Source organism: Quercus suber, unplaced genomic scaffold, assembly GCF_002906115.3.
Source record: "Quercus suber isolate HL8 unplaced genomic scaffold, Cork oak 2.0 scaffold_250, whole genome shotgun sequence".
Taxonomy (NCBI): Eukaryota; Viridiplantae; Streptophyta; class Magnoliopsida; order Fagales; family Fagaceae; genus Quercus; species Quercus suber.
Window position 1 is genome coordinate 874,187 of NW_027069706.1, and position 20,391 is coordinate 894,577.

A 20,391-nucleotide genomic window follows, 5' to 3' on the forward strand; every position below is an offset into this window, starting at 1 on the left:
AATGATTTACAAATTAACATGGAAATAAATGCGATTGGTGATTTTTGTATAATGTTTAAAAGTTGACATATTGGTTTGTAAAATTTACATAATGAAATTTGTAATATTCCTACAGTCACTTCTTTGATGTAATATTCCCGTACCATCAATTTTTTAAAGTTGATTTACATAATTGATGATGTGGCTTGATGTGCCTTTCTTTTTTTAAGTATTCACCAACATTACTTAATTGAATAACAATCACCGCCTATCATGAAGACATTAGGGAATATTTTTTTAAAAATTTATTGCATATCTAGACTTATTGTGTTATAAAAAAAATTGTGAGTGGTTGACTCATATAAAAGTGATTTAGTCTAATCAAAACTTGGCATGTTAGCAAGTAATTTTATTTTATTTTATTATTTTATTATTATTATTTTTTTTTGTCCCTAGCATTTTCCCTAGAGTTTTTATTGTTTCTTTGGACAACAAAATAACAATAATAAAATAGACGATGTAAGCATTGTCATGCAATTTCTTTGTTGTAAAAAAAAAAAAAAATTGGCAAACAATATGAAAGTAATAAACAATTACTCATAATTTATCACATCAAAGTTATAACAAAATTTAAAAATTGCGTCTCAAAAGTTTATTATAAGTCTAAGTGTAGCTAGGGTTTGACTTACTTCCAGTGTTTTTTTAACTGGAATTTCCTTTTATTTTAATAAGAAACTGTCACATCGTCCACTAACTAAATAAAATGTGGAGATTAAAGTCCACTATCACTTGCTATTGTGTATTTAAAACAAAAGGAGACATCCAGTTAAAAAAGAACTGAAAATAAGCTAAAAGCGTGTAACTGATAGTGACATTCAATACTTTTTTAATTGGAATCTCCTTTTATTTTAATAAAAAACTATCACATCACCCACCAATGTGATTGATATGTTACATATGCGTATACTAGAAAAGCAGAGAGAGAGAGAGAGAACAGAAAAGCACCAATCAACAGATATACCAGAAATAGAGAAAAGAATGGTACATATGCATGAATAATGCATGATCATGTGACGTGCAACAAGAATATCATCATGGGCTTAGCCCAATCCAAACCTACCAGCACACAAGATTCCAACATAGAAAACACATACCTATAATGCATGAAACATTGTGAAAATGCAAATGTAATGAAATGAGTGAGCATATAGGATCATTTAAGCAAAACCCAACCTAAAAATTTCACAAATAACTCATCAATTGTAAAAAACCCCAAAAAATTTTCAAAACCCAAAAACCTAGGTCTAAATGTATGAAATGCATGAAAAAGGGAGAAAACAAGATCATACCAGTGAAAGACGAATCACTCTAGGCCGAAAATCAACTGGGGAAGATGAATGGGTTAAGGGAAAAGTGTTTGAGAGAGAAAAGAGAGAGATTCTGTCGAGAGAGATCGAAGAAAATGAGATTTGAAATCGCGTTGGACCTATTTATAGAAAATGAGTCTCAATGGATTGAGATCTATCAAGGATCTATCGAGCACTAATTCTCGATAGATAAATCTGTCGAGGTACTGTCGAGAATCTATCGACAGCAAAATTCCTTGATGGATCGAACAACTATCGAGCGGACAGAAAATTTCTTGATGGATCGAGAATCTGTCAAGAAGCTATTGAGACAAATTCCAGAAAGTTTCAATGAATCGAAGATGCGATAAGATCTGTTGAGAAAACACAATCTAAGGGTCTCGATAGATAGCTATCTGTTGAGATCTGTCGAGAGGCTATTGAGCTTGATAAAAACAGTTTTTCAAAATGAAGAAAAACATAGATATGAATGCAATAAAGCAAGCTACTCAACTAAAGATCCAAAAAAAAATTTAAGCTCTTAAAAACATCTCTCAATAAGAAAAATGTAAAGCATTTAGATCCAAAACAGACACACACACACACACACACACACACACACACACACACACACACACACACTAAACAAGTCTAACAAATTTTATATTTTAAAAACAAGTCAAGATAATTTAGTGAGCATACATTAATAAATGTATTCCTTGTGATGGTCAAATCACATTGTACCTGCATATGTATCAAAAGTAGCAAAGAATTTGCGTGTTGTGTGTGAAAACATTGCAAAAGTGCATAAGTGTTTCATGTTATGACGATTTTAGATATGAGAAAATCAATGTAACTCACACACAATCATAACTGCTTGATGATGACTATCACCTTTGAGATACATCCTATAACTCCAACATTTCCTAGAAACATGCTTGCAACCATATTTAAAAGCATTTTGATTTTATTTTGCTTTTATTTTTCTTTGCATATTTTTCTTTTTGAGCACATTATGCATGGACATATAAGAGAGAGAAGAAATACCTAACTATGTTAAGCTTTAAACATCATAATTTTGTTATGCCGAAGCACACAGATGTTATTCATGATTGGCAGGCTTTAGTGGTGAGATAGTTATTTATGCCTTTCTCTTAGGATTTTTTAGTCATTCCCGTCAAAAAAAGTGATATGAGTATTAAGTACAAGAGATTACTTAATCTTACTCATCACAAACACGAGCCACAAACCTTACTTGCTTAGTTGTGCATAGAGATACTCATCTAAGCTACAAGAGATGCAAAGTTTAGAAAACTTTGTTTCAATGGCCATCAAAAGTACACAAGTACCAATGTACACTGAATACACACTGCTTTTGTATTTTTTTTTTTTTGATTTTTTTTAATGAAAAATAAACTAAAGCAAAATTGAAAACAAACAAACAAAAACATGTTAAACAAAGCATATCATTAAATTAGACTGACTCAAAATAAGAAAGCAAAACACATAAGTAATGCATAAACAGATAGAGAGATAGAGAGAGAGAGAGAGAGAGAGAGAGAGAGTAGATTACTTTGAGCCTTTTTCCTTCCACACTTTAGAAAAACTTTTCCGTTTAGTGAACCCTTGATTCGGCGGTGAGGGGGAAGAATTGAAACTGTTCCAGTTCGAAAGGAACACAAGGGCTTTAAGAAGATCTCCAATAGGAGCAAAAGAGGATGGAAACTGATTCTGGTTTCCAGATGAGATCATACTATTATTTTTTTGAGTGGCTAACCACTTGTAGCAATTAGGTCGAGTATGTCAAGTATCTCCACAGTGATGACAGAGATGTTGCTTCTTTTGTTTAGACTTTTGATTGTTACTCTTCTTAGCCTTAGGGTTTTTAGTCACTACCTTTCCAAGCTTAAGGGGTGCTCCTAAGATAGATTTACCCTTATTTATGTACTAACTAGCTAAAACAGTTTTCACATCATTATTCTCAGATTCAACATTATTAGCAGGTGAAATAAACACAGTAGTACTAGAAGAAGCAATATTAGGAGAAGAGAAATCATACCCTAAATCGGTTCAATTAGAAGCAGATTTATAAAAGCTGAGCATCTCATCAAGCTTTGCACAAGAAGTCCTTTCCAATTGAGCTCTAATTTGGAACAACTCCGTTTCAAGCTTCTTTGTCTTTTCAACCAAGAAATTGTTTTCAAATCGCAAAGCTCCAATAGTCTGATTAGCTTCATCAACCTTTGGGGAGAGCTCTTCTTGGTCAAGTTCAACATCTCTCAGCTTCTTGGTGGCCAACCTTTACAATTTCTCATGCTTTTTAGAGACCTTGTACAACTTTGCATAGGCAGTATGGATGTCATCCTATTCATCCATTTTCTCAAACTTAGACTTCACCAAGTTCTCTTCTTCATCTACCTCTTCAACAATCCCCTCAGTAGGACTTACCGTGGCAGTGAAGGCATTCAATATTCCCTCGTCATCATTATCTGAATCATCCTCAGGCTCGGTGTCACTTAAGGTAGTAGCAAGGGCTTTGTTTTTCCCAATGGTCTTAAAATAAGTTGGACATTCTTGTTTCATATGTCCAAAGCCTTGACATACGAAGCATTTTGGTCCGGAGGGAATAGTGTACTAACCACCATCCATAGTATCCTTCTTCCCTTTATCTTGGCTCTTGAACTGTGAAGAACTGGATTACTTTCGGTCCTTGTCAAATCCTTTTGCATAGGCATTCTTCATGAACTTTTTGAATTGCCTAGTGATGTAGGATTTCATTTTGGAATCTTCATCATCCGAAAAATCATTGGTGTCATTGCTTTTGGCCTTCAGTGCCATGCTCTTGCTCTTGCTTGATTTCCTGATCCTAGAAAAACCCAATTCATAGGTTTGCAAGTTGCCAACTAGTTCTGTCAAAGGAATTTGATCAATGTCCTTTGATTCCTTAATAGTAGTGATCTTGGCATGGAATCTCTCCGAAAGAGATTTGAGCACATTTCTCACAATTTTTGGTTCTGAAATGGTTTCTCTAACATTAAATGCAGAGTTCACTATGTCCTTCAGCTTTGCATAGAACTTGTCAAATAACTCATCCTCCTCCATCTTAATCTCTTCAAAGCTCATGGTAAGCCTTTGAAGTTTTGAATCCTTGACAACATTAGTTCCTTCATAGGTTGTCTGGAGGATGGTCCACGCTTCCTTCGCAGTATCAGTGAAGGATATCTTCTTGAATTCCCTATTTGTGACCGCACTGAATAAAGCATTCAATGCTCTGTTGTTGAAGTTAGCCGCTTTGATCTTTGCATTATCCCAATCAGCCTGCACTTCTTTTGGTTTAGTCCAACCAATCTCGACAGCTTACCTCACTTTTTCATTTAATGACTGCAAGTAAGCTCTTATGCGTACTTTCCAATATGCATAGTTAGTGCCATCAAATAAAGGAGGGATAATTAAAGATTGTCCTCTATCCATGACACACAGGGATTAATGGATCACACAACAAAGATTAGCCTTAATCAGAGTGTGCCCGCTCTGCTACCACTTGATAGGCCAAGAATATATTGACCCCTTAGGTAAATTAACCAATTAATTAACCAAGTGAATTAATTAAGTTAATTTAACATGCAATAAACGTGGTAGTACAAACAAATCACCTAATAACTAAATGCGGCAAAAATTAAATTTGACACAGGTGATTTGTTTATGAATGGGGAAAACCACCGAGGCAAAATCTCATCGGGTGAATTTAAGATCACCACTCCCAAGAATCTACTGTTATCAAAACAAGCAATTACGAGTAAAGAAATTTCAGTATCTTATACCAACCTACAGTTGAACCCTTACCTCAATACATAATTGGACTTGTAATGTAGTGACAATCTCTCCTATCAATGCATGGCTCCAAGTATGTGATTAACTAATCGATGCACGGATCCCCGTTCGTGACTAACACATCAACTTGAGAAGGATGTTGGCTGCAAAGTTCTTCAGTTCATTCACATGATGAAGATCAAGAAGCTCCTTGGTTACAAAATCCTACAGTGTACAAACAAAGTAGCTTCTTCAAGAGAAAGATGAACTAGGACAATTTTTGTCTCAGTCACGATATGAGTGCAACAACAATTGCTACAACCTTTGCATCAAGTGAGATGGCCCTTAAAATAATCGTTATATATGTCTAGGGTTGTGAGAAAATAAAACCTAAACATATAGCTTGGATATGCATGAAAAAAAGATCTGGCAATCGAATTTCGTAATTCTCAATAGATAGGGTATCGGTCGAGCACCTGTTAAGCATCGAGCTAAAATTGCCTTTTAAACCTCGATAGATACAATCTGTCGAGCTTTAAAATACAGCACTTCTTCACTTGTTTCTTAAACAGATTTGCATGGCTTTAACTCTTGACTTGAACAACATGTTTTTTGAAGACTTAAACCATCCTAGATCTACCCAATTATAAGTAAAGTTTGTTTTGTCAAATGATTAACCAATTCTATATGACATAACTAGTGGTAGTGTTCTTGAAATATTTTGTGCATAATAATATTTAATACATATCGGATGGTTTCGGTTCGGTTCAAATTTTTATTTTTTGAACCGAAACCAAAGTTTTAAGTTGTATGAAATGAAAACCGAAACCAAACCACACTGAAACCAAACCCAAATTTTGGACACGGGTTTGACATGTTTTTTTGGTTTTGTGCACATCCCTAGTGAATAGTCAATATATATTTATTGTTTATTGGTTGAACCTTATCTAGGCCTTGAATCATGTTAATGTTGTAATAAGGGGCACTACTGCTGTAGTACTGCATTTCACATTGGCCATTCTTCCTGTTTTTTTCTTTAATAATTTTTTTATTTATTGTTGAATGCCTTCTTCCAAATTGTTAATTGTTCCACAAATCTTTTCTAATTAATGATTGAAGGTTCTTTTCATAAACCTTTGAGTAAAACATGGGTCCTGTTAACGGGTGCTTTTAGAGCAATTGTTAGTAAACCATTTGACACCACTTTTATGAAAAATATAAAAATTCGTTAAAAAACAAATAGTTTTTTTTCCCCATAAAATATTGATGTGGAATATTTATAGCTCAAATGAAACCTTCCTTTGGAAGTAGGTGGAATAACATGCATCGGATGCATGTTTCCTCCCTCCACCTCCATGTGAGAGGGAGTAAACATGCATCCAATGCATATTGTATTTTCTCCTTTGGAAGGGTAGGGTAGAACTGGAAGCTGATGTCATGATTTAAAATTTAATGTTATCAATAAATTAAGAAGAAGAAGATAGCAATTATAAAAGAACTTTGCTATATATAAAATTTGTAATCGGTTAGACACAATATAATTTTCTTCTGGTGGCGGCAGATAGCTAGATTTGGTAGGAAATAGCTAGGCCATTTAAAAAAAAAAAAAAAGTCATATTGGCTTTTGTATTTCAGTACTAGTTGGGGGAGTTTATTATTCGGTTGTTAGATGAATAGTACTTAATTTAATTTTATTGTTTTTAATTAATTTATGAGTTAGGAGTTAGAACATGTAAGTCAAGTAGCGGCCGATACATGCACAGCAGTTGCACTAACTAAGGGGCCCGTAATATATAAACATAACCACTTGGATTCCCCCCCCCCCCACCCCCCCCCCCNAAAAAAAGGCAAATATTTAATAAAGATAAAGAAGAAGTGTATGTTTGTCGAGACATACATATATGTATCTAAGAAAACAAAAGTTGCTTGTTACTTAATGCTTTATATATAACTGCAATTTATATTAATGAATAGTAGAACATTTTTAATGATCGAGTCACGAACTAAAGTTTAAAAAATGGATAAAAAGAAAGAAACAAATTGGGTCAGACACGAAAAGTGGTGCAGCAAGGAAGCGCTGTCCTAATTTGACCAACACACACACACACACACACACACACACATATATATATATATGGTGCTGTTAGATTGTTCATGTTTATTTCTTTCTTTTATTTATGTAAAATGTCAATAAGAAACGAACATGCTATGTCAAAAAACAAAGAAAAGAAAGTAAAAGCAGCATGAGGCGGGGACATCCAAATATGCATGAAGGAACGACTCTTCCAGGATGACAGTTGTCCTGTCTCCTGTGGCTGTGACTTCCAGTTCAACGCTATATATATATATATATATATATGGTCTGTTTAGATACTACTTATCGATGAAAACTGAAAATATTATAGTAAAATAATTTTTAAATGTGTGAATAGTGCTGTGAGACTCAGTTTTAAAGAAAAATTTGCGAATCTCGTGAATAGTGCACGAGACCTACACAAAAACTCAAACTTTATTGCTGCTGCAAATGCAAATGCTTTCCAAACATACCCATAGTATTCGTTTGGATAGCTTATTTCTTGCCAGCTTATTTTACTATTTAACTTATTTTTGTTACTATTAATGGGCCCTATTGCACTTTTTGGTGCTATTCGTGGGTCCCATCGTACTATTTTAGCTAACTTTTATATTTATATATAGTACTTTCAGCAAAAAGTTTTCAGTTTTAGTAAAATAAGCAGATCCCAAACAGACCCATAATATCTATCACTATTCGAATATGTATCGGCTTTACACCTCACATCGTTCCCACTAGAGTTCATTGCGCAATAATTCATTATAAACCTTTTTACTTCACAACATTTTTATAATATTTTTATTTTGAGTGATGTTGAACTTAGGTATATAAATTTCATTTTATTTTGACCTATATGCGTTAACGATTCAACTTATGAAAATATTGAAAGACTTTGTTGTATTTGTAGAAAAACTCTAATATAAGACCAATAAGTCTAATAGTGAGTTTAGTTTGGTCTGGTGAAAAGTGGGAAATGGAAATGTGAGAAATAAAAGTGAGGAGAAAATAGGGAAGGAGAGGGTCTTTGATGGTAAATTATCCATCTACTTCCCTCTTCCCTTCGTACATATCTAGAAGTTTTTGATGTTGAACGGAATTAGTAGGCTGGACAATCCAGTTTCGATGGGTTGAAGGTGGTAGCGAAAGCCTGAAAAAGAAACAATATCAAAGGAGATCGGGGTGGACCGGCCTAAGACCTTCCGATGGCTAAGTTAGTATCTTCCCCACAAGTGGAATTCTAACTATATTGTAGTAATGTCAGAATGGTCTCATACCTGTGCTTGATTCAGACCGGCCCTTATATAGGGAATCTTGGGGCAGTTATTTTGTTTAGTAACTTCCCTAAGATTCATGGAAGTCCGAAATTACGGAAATAACTTTCCCAACAGTTATAGAAGTAGTAACCGCTGATGGAAGTTACATACTTAGGAGAAATTGTAGGCGATGAACATGAGTTGATTAGCCACTCCAGAACTCCAGAATTTTGCTGAGTGTTACATGGTCGTCCATGTGCTTTGCCCGTGGACGACTCTTTGTGTATAGATTGATGTTGTGTGGTCGTCCATGAGCTTTGCATATGGACGACTCTTCCGATCTGATTGCCTAAGGTTTATTCAATTGATCAATACTCAGGGACGACATATCTGGACAAATCAGAGATGGTCTGGCCATTTGGCAAACTAGTGATCATGGATGACTCTTCTGGACGAACCATAGATGGTAATTTTTGCTATCCCATCAGTTGCCCCCTTGTCCAGGGTGTCGTCCAAGGATATTGTGGGGATTTAATTCCTTTTATATAGCCACGTGTCATGATTTAATTCATTGAGTAGTTATGTCGATTACATTTTCTCAAGTGATTGCCACGTGTCATCCTCTTAATGGATGGTGTTGCTTCGCTGACCCTACTTCTGGGCCCTATAAATAGACACATTCTCTTTCTTGCCCCTTACCTTTCTCATAAACTCCCTTCTGCCATCTCGTCCAAGATCCTCGTCTAGCCCTCGTCCTAGTTCTATCAGGTATTTCCTCTTCCTTTTTAGGTTTTAATCTTGATCTTTATTTTAGCTATGTCTTTATCTAGTAGTATAGAGAGAGAAATAGACGAATATCAGGATGTCTCGTCTGGGAGTTATGAGAGTGGTGAGGGTAGCACAAGTTATAGTAGCAGTAGTTCCTCGGACGAGCGTTATTCGTTCGGGGTTCCTGGCATTTCCATAGAAAAGTTTCAGTAAATGCAATGTAGGATGGCCTCTGGAGTTGGGACTAGCTCGTCCAGAGCGCCACCTAACCCTTTTCAGGACGAGGAGGAGGAAGAGGAAAACGTAATATATAGCTGTTCCCCTGAAGTACCGTCCACCCTAGACGCCCCTAAGTTAAAAAATTTAGTAGATAGATACCAAATCCCTAGGGAGTTCGAAGTAGCGTCTTAGGTTTGGGAGTATACTCAAGGAAAGAAAGTGGTGTTGTTTTCCTTCTTCTGGTTTGGGAGTATACTCATCTTATCTCTTAGCTGGTCTTAGGTTTCCCTTAAATTTTTTTTGTAGAGGTATTCTTCATAGGTTGGGCATTGGTTCTAACCAGCTTAACCCCAATGGTTGGAGGACGATAGTTGCCATGCAAGTGCTATGGTGTGAGGCACTGGAAGGGGAATGTCCTATAACAATGGACGAGTTCCTCTACTGTTATAAGCCCTCAAAAATAAAAAAAAAAGTCTGCTGGTTTTTACAATTCTCGTCCAGAGGCTCTCACAATAGCTTAATAAAGGGCCACAGCTCGTCTGACAGGCTCTGGAAAATAGAATTTTTCATTATTTCTAGAAATTGGGCTGGGGACCCAATAGATGTGGGTAATGCCCCTTTCCCTCATTTTACCAGCCCCATAGGTCGCCTTCGTCCTAAGAGAATGTTTTCTTTCCATATTATTTCCTTTATTCCTTACATATTTTCTAACTTTCAATCGTCTAACCACCTTTCTTTTTATTGGTTCAGCTGTTGTTCGTCCACGTTTGGACAGATTTTACTTGGATCGAATTGACCAAGTATGTGCCTTCCCTAGAAGGACTTTTCACGATCTAGTGACTTTTAGTAATTTGACTACATGGGGGCTTGGTCCAGAACCTACTGCTTAGAACCTAGGCCACGAAGAAACTACTCGTAGAAGTAAGTATCGTCCATCTCTACTTCATTTCCTTTCCTTTTTTTTTTTTTTAACTGATTTCCTTTGTCGTAGTAATAATTACAATGAGGGAAAATAAGGAAAAAATAGTAACTAGTGGGGACGAGGATGCTCCTGTACCATCAGTCGTCTAGAAAACTCTCGTCTAGGCTGGGAAGAGGAAATCTAAAAAGATTTCTAGTGCTGTGGATCTGGACGACCTTCCTAGTCGTCGAGGCTCCAAAAAACAGAAATCCAACCAGGCTTCATCTCTTCCCAAGGTCCCCAAATTTACACCTCTGACGGTGAATCTGGATGACCCTCCTGCCAACGTTGAGCCCGTCCAAATAATTCATCTTGTGCAAGCTGATCCCACTCCCCTTCTAGCTAAGACTCCTCGCAAGCCTCATTCGTCAGAGCCATCTAATCTTCCTTCCAACTTGGTGCTGGACGAGAGCTATGCATGGAGGACGTTCAAAGGAATCGTCACCGACAATGAGATTAATGAATGTTATAAGATGTTAGTGAAGGAATTTGAACGTTTTGGTATCCATGACCTCTTTAAGGTATGATTTTCACTCGTCTTTGTGTGTTTTCAATAAGTTTTTTAGAGATGAAATTTCTTAACTTTCCTTCGTCTATGCATAGGCTATGTCAAAGTTTTACACAGCGACATGCCTGGCCAAGGAACTTGTTGAGGAGGCAAAGACGGCGAATGATAAGGCTAAGGAGCTGAACAATGAAGTTCTATTGAAAAAGGGGGGAGTGATCAGGTTGACTGAGGATCTTAATCTCTTGCAAGGAATAAAGACGAAGTTGAAGGACGAGGTTGAGGAACTTAAAGCAGATGCTGTTGAAAAGGATACTCACATCGCTTATTTGGAGGGACAAGTCTCAGAATTTCCTTCGTCCTTGGAGAAAGCACGTGAGGAAGCCATATCAGCCTTTAAGAAGTTTGACGAATACAAGAATCGTCTAGACAGCCATTATGCAGCTGGGTATGAGGACTTCCGTGCTGATGCCAAGGATTCATTCCCTGACTTGAACTTTGATACATTTAAGATCCCCCTCGCTACAGAGAGTTCCTTGCTTGTGACGAGCTTTGAGAACGTCAATGTGGAGGATGATGCTAGTAACGAGATGACCCAGGACGATCCGAAGACCAATCCACCAAAGTGACTTCAGCTTTAGAAAGTTTTTATATTTTTACTTTTGTTTGGAAGTGCCCTAGTGTTTTGGGCTTTTATCTCCTTTTTTTTTTTTTTTTTTTTTTTTTTTTGAAATTTATTCAAGTACAATTCCCTCATCCAAATTTATGGACGAGTTTTATGAACTATTACTCTACTTTCAAGGGTTTTTGGATGGTGGTCGTCTACCTTTAGAGTTTATAAATGAATGAATGAATGCTTTTTATTTTCATTGTTTCTATCATATTTGAATATGTTTAAGGATTTATGGACATACTTTATTAGTATCGTCCATACCATTAGGAAAACATTTTATCTTAGCCTAAACTTATGGACGAAGTTCTTTCATCACAAAGCTGGAGTAAAAATGAACCCTTAAAACGCTTCTTTAATTCGTCCATGAACATCATCTTTTGGCTAGCTCAAGGATTTATTCAAACTTGCGATTATTTATTCATCCTTAAGGAAAGTAATTTCAGCAAATGCTCGTCTATGTGCTGGACTGCTTGGCTGTTTAGATTCGTCTAAGAGCTTGTGGTGTTCCTTAAAGCATATTTTTCGTCCATGTACCACAGGTTTTATCTCGTCTTGAGCTTGGATGGATATACCTCAGGTTTTATCTCGTCTTGAGCTTTAGACGGAGATACCTTAGGCTTTATCTCATCTTGAGCTTAGACGGACATACCTTGTTTTATTTTTCCTACTTTATCCTTACTTAAAGGAAAGCTAATAGACGATACCTCCTTGCTTCCAAGGATTTTATTCGTCTTTGGCCTTTCGCCTTCAATGGATCATCTTGAATCATAGAAAATTGAGGATTCCCATACAATCATACATATACTTAGAAATACATCATATATATATATATATATATTTGGAAATCCATACTATGTAATCATTTGTCCACAATCATGGCACATGTTTGAGAGCTAGTGCCTTTAGGAAATTAAAAATACTTATACAACATAACTTCGTCCATGAGTAGCACAAAATACTTACACACTTAAAACACCATAGTAGTAATAAGCAAACACAAGAAAATAACACCTGAAGCAATAAATTACTTCAATTGTCCATGGAGCTCGTCCTGAGGCAATATTTGTCCATGGATGACCCTTTATTGATAGTACCTTCTTAGGTGTTCAACATTCCAAGGGTGTTCTAGCTTCCTTCCATCCAGGGCTTCCAAGTAGTAGGATCCTTGCCTCTTGCAATTGATAACCTTATAAGGTCCTTCCCAATTTGGTCCCAGCTTCCCATGGGCTGGGTTTTTGATGGCCAAAAAAACCCTTTTTAGGACGAGATCCCCAATGTTGAAGCGTCTAGGTTTCACCATGGTATCATGCTGCTTTGCCATGAGATTTTTGTACCTTGCTGTTCTCTGCTCTGCGTCCATCCTTACCTCGTCTATGAGATCGAGGTTAAGACGAATCTAATCCTTATTTTCTTCATCTTAATACCTCATCACCCTATGGCTGGCCATGTGCACTTCTGCAGGTATGACTGTTTCACTCCCATAAGCTAGTTTGAAAGGAGTTTCCCCGGTGGGGGTCCTCGCTGCTGTTTTGTAAGCCCACAAAACACCTGGTAATTCATCTGGCCATACTCCTTTTGCCCCTTCAAGCCGAGTCTTGATGATCTTCAACAAGGAACGGCTTGCCACTTCTGCCTGTCCATTGGCTTGTAGGTGGGAGGGTGAGGAGTAATGGTTCTTTATTCCAAGTTGTTCACAAAATTCCCTGAAAGGTGTGTTGTCGAACTGTTGTCCATTATCAGACACTAGAACCCTGGGTACTCCAAATCTGCATACGATGCTCTTCCAAACGAAGTTTTTGACATTTTGCTGTGTGATTTTCACTAAGGATTCAGCTTCCACCCACTTAGTGAAATAATCTATCCCCACCACCAAAAACTTTATTTGTCTAGTTCCAGTTGGAAAGGGGCCTAAAATATCCAAACCCCATTGTGCAAAAGGCCAAGGGGCCATCATTGGGGTAAGGTATCCTGATGGCTGTTTAGGAATATTACTGAAACGTTGACATTGATCACATACCTTAACATATGCCTTAGCATCTGCTTGGATGGTTGGCCAATAGTACCCTGCACGGATGACCTTGTGGACGAGTGATTTGGCTCCTGAATGGTTACCACACGCTCCTTCATGAACTTCTCTCAGCATGTAATTCACCTCGTCTGGGGCTAAGCACCTCAGGTATGGTTGTGAAAAACCTATTCTGTACAGCACTTCGTCCACAAGGACGTATCTAGCTGATTTGACTCTGAGCTTCCTGGCTTCGTCCTTCCCTTCTGGAATCCTTCTGTCTTTCAGATATGATACTATCGGGGTCATTCGATTCTCCTCACCATCTATCTGCAACATTTCTGGGAGGTCTATACTTGGCATGTACTGTATTTCATCAAACTTGTCAATCGCTTCATTAGCAGAGGCTTCCTTCACTAGAGTATCTGCTGTTATGTTCTCTTCCCTTGGGATTTGAACGAAATTAGCTTCTTTGAATTTCTTCACAAGGTGTACCACTTTCTTCAAATATCTTCTCATTCTATCTTCCTTGGCTTCATATGTCCCATTTATTTGGCCTATGACCAACTGTGAGTATCCTAGGACGAGTATTGAGCCCGTTTCTACAGATTTGGCCAACTCCAACCCTTTAAGAAGGGCTTCATACTTCACTTCATTGTTAGTTGTTTAGTACTGCAAACGAACCTTGTACTTCAATTTATCCCCTTCTGGTGACTGCAAAACAACTTCTATACCACCTGCATGCAATGTAGACAGTCCATCTACATGGACAACCCACTTGTTATTGTCTTCTTTCTCCTCCAAGTCGTCATGACTTGGAGTGAACTCTGCAATGAAATCTGCCAGGGCTTAAGCCTTTATTGCATTCCTCGGTTGGTACCGAATGTCAAACTCACTGAGCTCAACTGTCCATTGGATTAGTCATCCTACAGCTTCTAGTTTGTTCATTGCCTTCTTAAATGGATGGTCTATCATGACATTGGTGACATGAACCTGGAAGTAGTGCCTTAACTTCCTAGAAGCTGTTATTAGTGAAAAAGCTAACTTCTCTATCAGTGGGTACCTTCCTTTTACTCCTCGAAAGAACTTACAGAATTCGGGGGTATTTTGCTGAACCACACTCGCGCTAGCCCCTTAAGTGTGGTAGGGAAGGCTCTGCTAGGAATGGCAATGGGTCGGGTTCAGGACGAGTTTTTCTATACCCGGACCCGACTCGCGGGTCAAGACCCATGGCTCGGACTCGACCCGTTAACTAAACGGGTTTTTTTCCTGGGCCCCGTTAAAGGATTGGGCCTAATTCGTGGCCCAACCAAAAGAAAAAAAAATTTCAGATCCAAACACAATCACAATCACAATCACAGAAATCATAAACACAAATTTCAGATCTACATTTTCCCTTTCAAAATCATAATCCAAACACAAATTTCAGATCTATGATTTTCATTTTTCCCTTTCAGAAATCATAAACACAAACATAAACACAAATTCACATGATTAAGGCAAACTGAACCTAGAAAAAAAAAAAAAAAATGGAGACAGTGCGAGATCGGCAATGGCGAGGACGAAACGGAGTTGAGACTTGAGAGAAACGAGAACGGCGAGGACAAAACTGCATCCTTCCTTTCTTAAATCTGTTGGAACGACAAGGATGGTTAGCTCTTCTGGTATTGGTACTTCCATCTGTCGAAAATGGGAGTCTCGCTAGCTCTTGTCTGATGAGTTCATGATGTTCATCATGCTATACATACGGCTTGTGGCCGTGCGTGTGAGATCGCTGAGAGATGAAGAGATGAAAGGCAGTGAATAAGAGAGCTGAACAGATGAGAGGCGTGAGAGGCTGAAATGAGGAGAGGAATCAAAAGTTTAGGGTTTTAACTACATATATATATGAGGGTAATTTAGTAATTTTATATATAATATAACCGGGTCTTAACCAGGTCTTAATCGGGTCGGGTTTCGAGTTTTTTATGATAAAACCCAGACTCGACTTGGACCCGCTTCGGGTTTTTTTTTTTTTTTTTTTTAAACCCATACCCAACCCTATTCTTTATTGGGCCAGGTAAAATTCGGCCTATTAGGGTCGGGTCGGCCGGGTATTCGTGAATCGGATCTAAATTGCCATCCCTAGGCTCTGCACATAATTTCATCCGGAACCCCTTGGAGATGCATGATTGTCTTAACAGTAGCGATATGATCGAAAGGATCACGCGCTCCAACATACGAATTCAAGGAATGCATTTTGAACTTTGCAGGCAAGGGATGGCCATTGATGGAAGCCGTGAAAGGGAAATCTGATCGGTAAACCAAATCCTCTATGGGATTTGCCCTTCTCATGTTCTCCTTCATCTCGTCCATAACCTTCCTCATCTGACCCATTTTCTTTTCCAAATGTTGCATCCTTCGCAAAGTGGTGCCTCTTGATTGAGTCTCGAGCTCAGCATTTTCCCCTCTATCTTCTTGACTCTGGGATTGTCTCTCAGCATATCCTTTACGGTGTTGCCTATCTATCTCCCTAGTCAACTCTTGATTCTGGTGAGTTAACTCTGCCATGGCGGCCGCCATGGACTGTATATGTTGGATGGAAGGCGATTGCGTGATAGGCGCTGATTGATGATCTCGGTTGGGATGGTTGGAAGCATCCCTATTCTCTTGGTGGCCTGGGCTAGTGGCCCTTGAAGTTTTCTCCTTCCCACAGACGGCGCCAACTAATGTCGAACGGAATCAGTAGGCTGGACAATCCGGTTTCGATGGGCTGAAGGTTACCGTGGAGGCCTGAAAAAGAAACAATACCAAAAGAGACCGGGGTGAACCGGCCTAAGACCCTCCGATGGCTAAGTTAGTATCTTCCCCACAAGTGGAATTCTAACTGTATTGTAGTAATGTCAGAATGGTCTCATACCTGTGCCTGATTCAGACTGGCCCTTATATAGGGAATCTTGGGGCAGTTATTTGGTTTAGTAACTTCCCCAAGATTCGTGGAAGTTCAAAATTACGAAAATAACTTCCCCAACGGCTATAAAAGTAGTAACCGCTGATGGAAGTTACATACTTAGGAGAAATTGTTGGCGATGAACATGGGTTAATTAACCGCTCCAGAACTCTAGAATTTTGCCGAGTGTTACATGGTCGTCCATGTGCTTTGCCCATGGACGACTCTTTGTGTATAGATTGATTTTGTGTGGTCGTCCATGAGCTTTGCACATGGACGACTCTTCCGACCTGATTGCCTGAGGTTTATTCAATTGATCAATACTCAGGGACGACATATCTAGATGAATCAGAGATGGTCTGGCCATTTGGCTAACTGGTGATCATGGATGACTCATCTGGATGAACCATAGATGGTAATTTTTGCTATCCCATCAGTTATTTATTTATTTATTTATTTAATTTAATAGTAACATGGGAGTAAATTTATACAAATTACATTTTTCAACCACGAAAAAGAGATTTTGTCCCCCCAATTTTTCATTCATCCAACTAAATAATATGTTAGTGTACAGGGAATGGCCCTGGGGTCACTAGGCTTCGGACTCTAGCCTTGTAACACTATACGAGACAAGGCACAAGAGATACAACACCTAGCCCTTTCCTCATGGGACTTATGACCATAATTCAGGCACCCCTTAAGACCTAATGTGAGCCCAATAAATATAACGGGACCATTCTGTCTTGAATGTCATAAGCGAACCACTCCTAATCAATCTTAGCTTGGTCAGGTGTGTGATTGCTCGGCAGAACAATGTCTCGGCTTCCCGGTATTGCCTTAGGTAATATCTCTGTTGAGAAGGCTTTTGGAGGTGGGAATCAGTTCCAATGCCACTACCACCTTACCATCCGAACACTCACCTAAAGATGATGGAATTGGACCCCCATTTGCACTAATAAGGGAGAGTAATTATAACACCTCCATTTATCTAAGGCTATAAATAGGGGGATTAAGGGAGAAGAAGGGGTTGGAAAATTGAAAGAGAAAATAGAGAAAAAGTGGGACTAAACCAAGAGAGAGAAGGAGTGACTTTGCGAGGTAGAGAGGAGGGTTTGAGGAAACATGAGTGCATTTGGGTCTCCGAGCATAGGATCACCCATAGTAGGAAATCCAAAGCCCACAATACAAATAGATTGTGAACCCAAGTAAAAGGTTAAGCCCAGTAACCAAATTTTGGGTACGCACAATTGGCGTCATCTGTGGGAATCTCCTAAGAAGTTGTGGATTTGTCAGGACGTGCACGGGAAAATGACTGGGGGTCAATCAGGGAGTTATGCTGAAAGTGCTCTGGAAGGTCTTCTCAGGGCTCCACCTGGCGGGAAAGAAGGCAGAAGGGACGCGTGAGGAGGAAGGGCATTCTGGCCTTAGAGAAAGGTCATTTCAAACATACTGGACAATGTCTGGTGCTTCTAGGCGCAATCGTTTCGATGAAAGGGATGAAGAACTTGATCGAAGGGACGAGGAACTTCAATGTTTACATAGGTTGGTGTGGGATTTAGAGATAGAAGCGAGAGGTAGGTGTCAGAGAAGGGGCCATAAGGAGTGAGGAGAAGGGTCGGCTAGCGTAGGAGGTCGCTATAGAGCAGGGTCCCCCAGATTCAAATCTCATCAACACCGAGATTGCTTGCGGGAATAGACCTGGACTTGATTTCCCCGAAGGAGCAACGACCCTGAAACGCTGCCATGGACGCTATGAGCTACATATTGGACCGAGCTGTCTGATCACCATTCTCAAGGAACATTGAAGGGGCCCCTATGTCGAGCAGATTTACATGCCCGTCGTTCAATTCTTACGATGGGAAGATGGACTCGGTAGAACATGTAAGCCATTATATTCAAATGATGTCTTTGCACTCTTATAATGAAATACTGATGTGTAAGGTATTTCCTTTGACTCTTTGTCCCATTGCTTTGAGGTAGTTCAATGGGTTAAGGAAAAGCTCGATCCATAGTTTTTTTGAGTTGATTCAAGAGTTTAGTGTCCGGTTCATGACTTGCAGCTGAGTTCCGCAACCTGTGGATGCTCTGCTATCAATGAAAATGAGGGCTGGCAAAACCCTCTACAGCTACGCTAATCAGTACTAGAAGTTGTACAACAAGATTGGTGGAGGTAACGAAAAATCGTGGCGAGTACTTTTTGGATGGGATTGCTCGAGGATTCCGAATTACGAGACTTGTTGACAAGGAGGCCTCCCGTGGATATAAGGTAGTTGATGAGGTGCATTGAAGAGTATAAATGGTTAGAGGATGACCAATTGCAAAGCAAAGGTAAGGCCCGGTCATAAATTAGCCTAGGCAAAACGGTTTTCTAGCAAGGCCCCGGAAAGATTTGAGGATCTAGGGGTCGAGCACGTAAATGGGGGAAGTGAATGTGACATTCAAGGAGCCGGTGCATAGGATCGTGGATTGGATTAAAAATGAGCCATATTTTCGGTGGCTAAACAAGATGGGGGGAGACCCGTCCAGGAGAAATCAGAACTTGTATTGTACTTACCATAAAGATAAGGAGTGTACCACTGAACAGTGCAGGGTGTTAATAGATTATCTTAAAAGATTATCTAGAACAGTTGGTGAAGGTGGGGTACTTGAAAGAATTCGTGGTGGATCCTAGGAATAAGGAAGCTCGACAAGGCGCCCAGCCTGGAGGGAATCCTCTCCCACCCCTACTAGGAGTGATAGAAGTCATCCACGCAGCTCCAAGAGCCATTCAGGTGTCCAGCAGAAGGGGGGTACTGGCCGTGGAACCGGCGGAAAGTTGCACGCGTGATCAACCTACCAAGAAGAAGTTAAGGTATACTCAGGAGCCTATCGCCTTTAATGACGATGACCTGGAAGGCACGATTCAACAACACAATGATACTTTGGTGGTTACAGCCTGAATAAATGGTTTCGAAGTAAAGAGGGTAATGATAGATCAGGGGAGTGGTGCTAAGGTGATGTATCCTGACTTGTACATGGGACTTGGCTTGAAGAAGGAAGATTTGTCCAAGTACGATACGCTGCTGATGGGGTTTGATGGCTAGATGGTGATCCCAGAAAGGCAAATTTTGCTTCCCATGAATATGGAAGGCAAGGAGGTGATGGTAAAGTTCATAGTGGTCGCTTCGTTTTCTCTTTACAATGCGATCCTAGGAAGGCCATGGATCCATACAATGGGGGCAATACTGTCCACCCTGCATGTGAAGGTCAAATTTCGCACGAAGTAGGGTATTGCTATAGTGAGGGGTAACCAGTAAGTGGCCAGGCAGTGCTTGGAAGCCACAGTTGGCTAGGGAATAAAACAAAAGGAGTCAATCGAGGAGGCTCATTTATAGCAATTACAGGAACCCTAAGTGGAAGCAGGGGCTAGCTATGCCAAGGACTTGGTACAAGTAAGGATATTGCTAAATGATGATAGGAGTTTTCTGAAAGGAGCAAGTGTGGAGAACAAAGAGAGAGTAGAGATATTGCTGCTCCTTGTGCAGAATGTGGACGTGTTCACTTGGAGCCTATATGAGGTGCCCGGGGTGGATCCCGAATTCATAATTCACAGGCTCAATGTGGACTCCTTATACCCCCCTAAGAAGCAGAAGCTGAGGAGATCGACTTAGGAGCACGTCGAAACTGTCAAGCAAGAGGTTAAGAGACTGAAGGAAGATGATGCAATAAAGGAGATATTTTTTCCGGAGTGGCTTGCGAATACCGTGGTGGTAAAAAAGAAAAATGGCAAATGGAGGGTTTGTGTTGACTTCACTAACCTGAACCGAGCATGTCCGAAGGATTCGTTTCCTTTGTTGAAGATTAATCAGCTGGTAGATGCCATTTATGGG

General features: G+C 39.3%; 1 protein-coding gene across 1 annotated transcript; it reads right to left on the reverse strand.

The window, feature by feature from the left end:
* Positions 1 to 13,005: 13,005 nt before the first annotated feature.
* On the reverse strand, positions 13,006 to 16,155 carry LOC136070660 (uncharacterized). The gene is made up of 4 exons (XM_065780894.1): positions 15,815 to 16,155; positions 15,342 to 15,430; positions 14,278 to 14,420; positions 13,006 to 14,160 (listed from the first exon to the last, which is right to left on the reverse strand). The coding sequence occupies exons 1-4, from the start codon at positions 16,153 to 16,155 to the stop codon at positions 13,006 to 13,008; spliced, it is 1,728 nt and encodes a 575-aa protein (XP_065636966.1).
* Between the last annotated feature and the right edge of the window lie 4,236 nt (positions 16,156 to 20,391).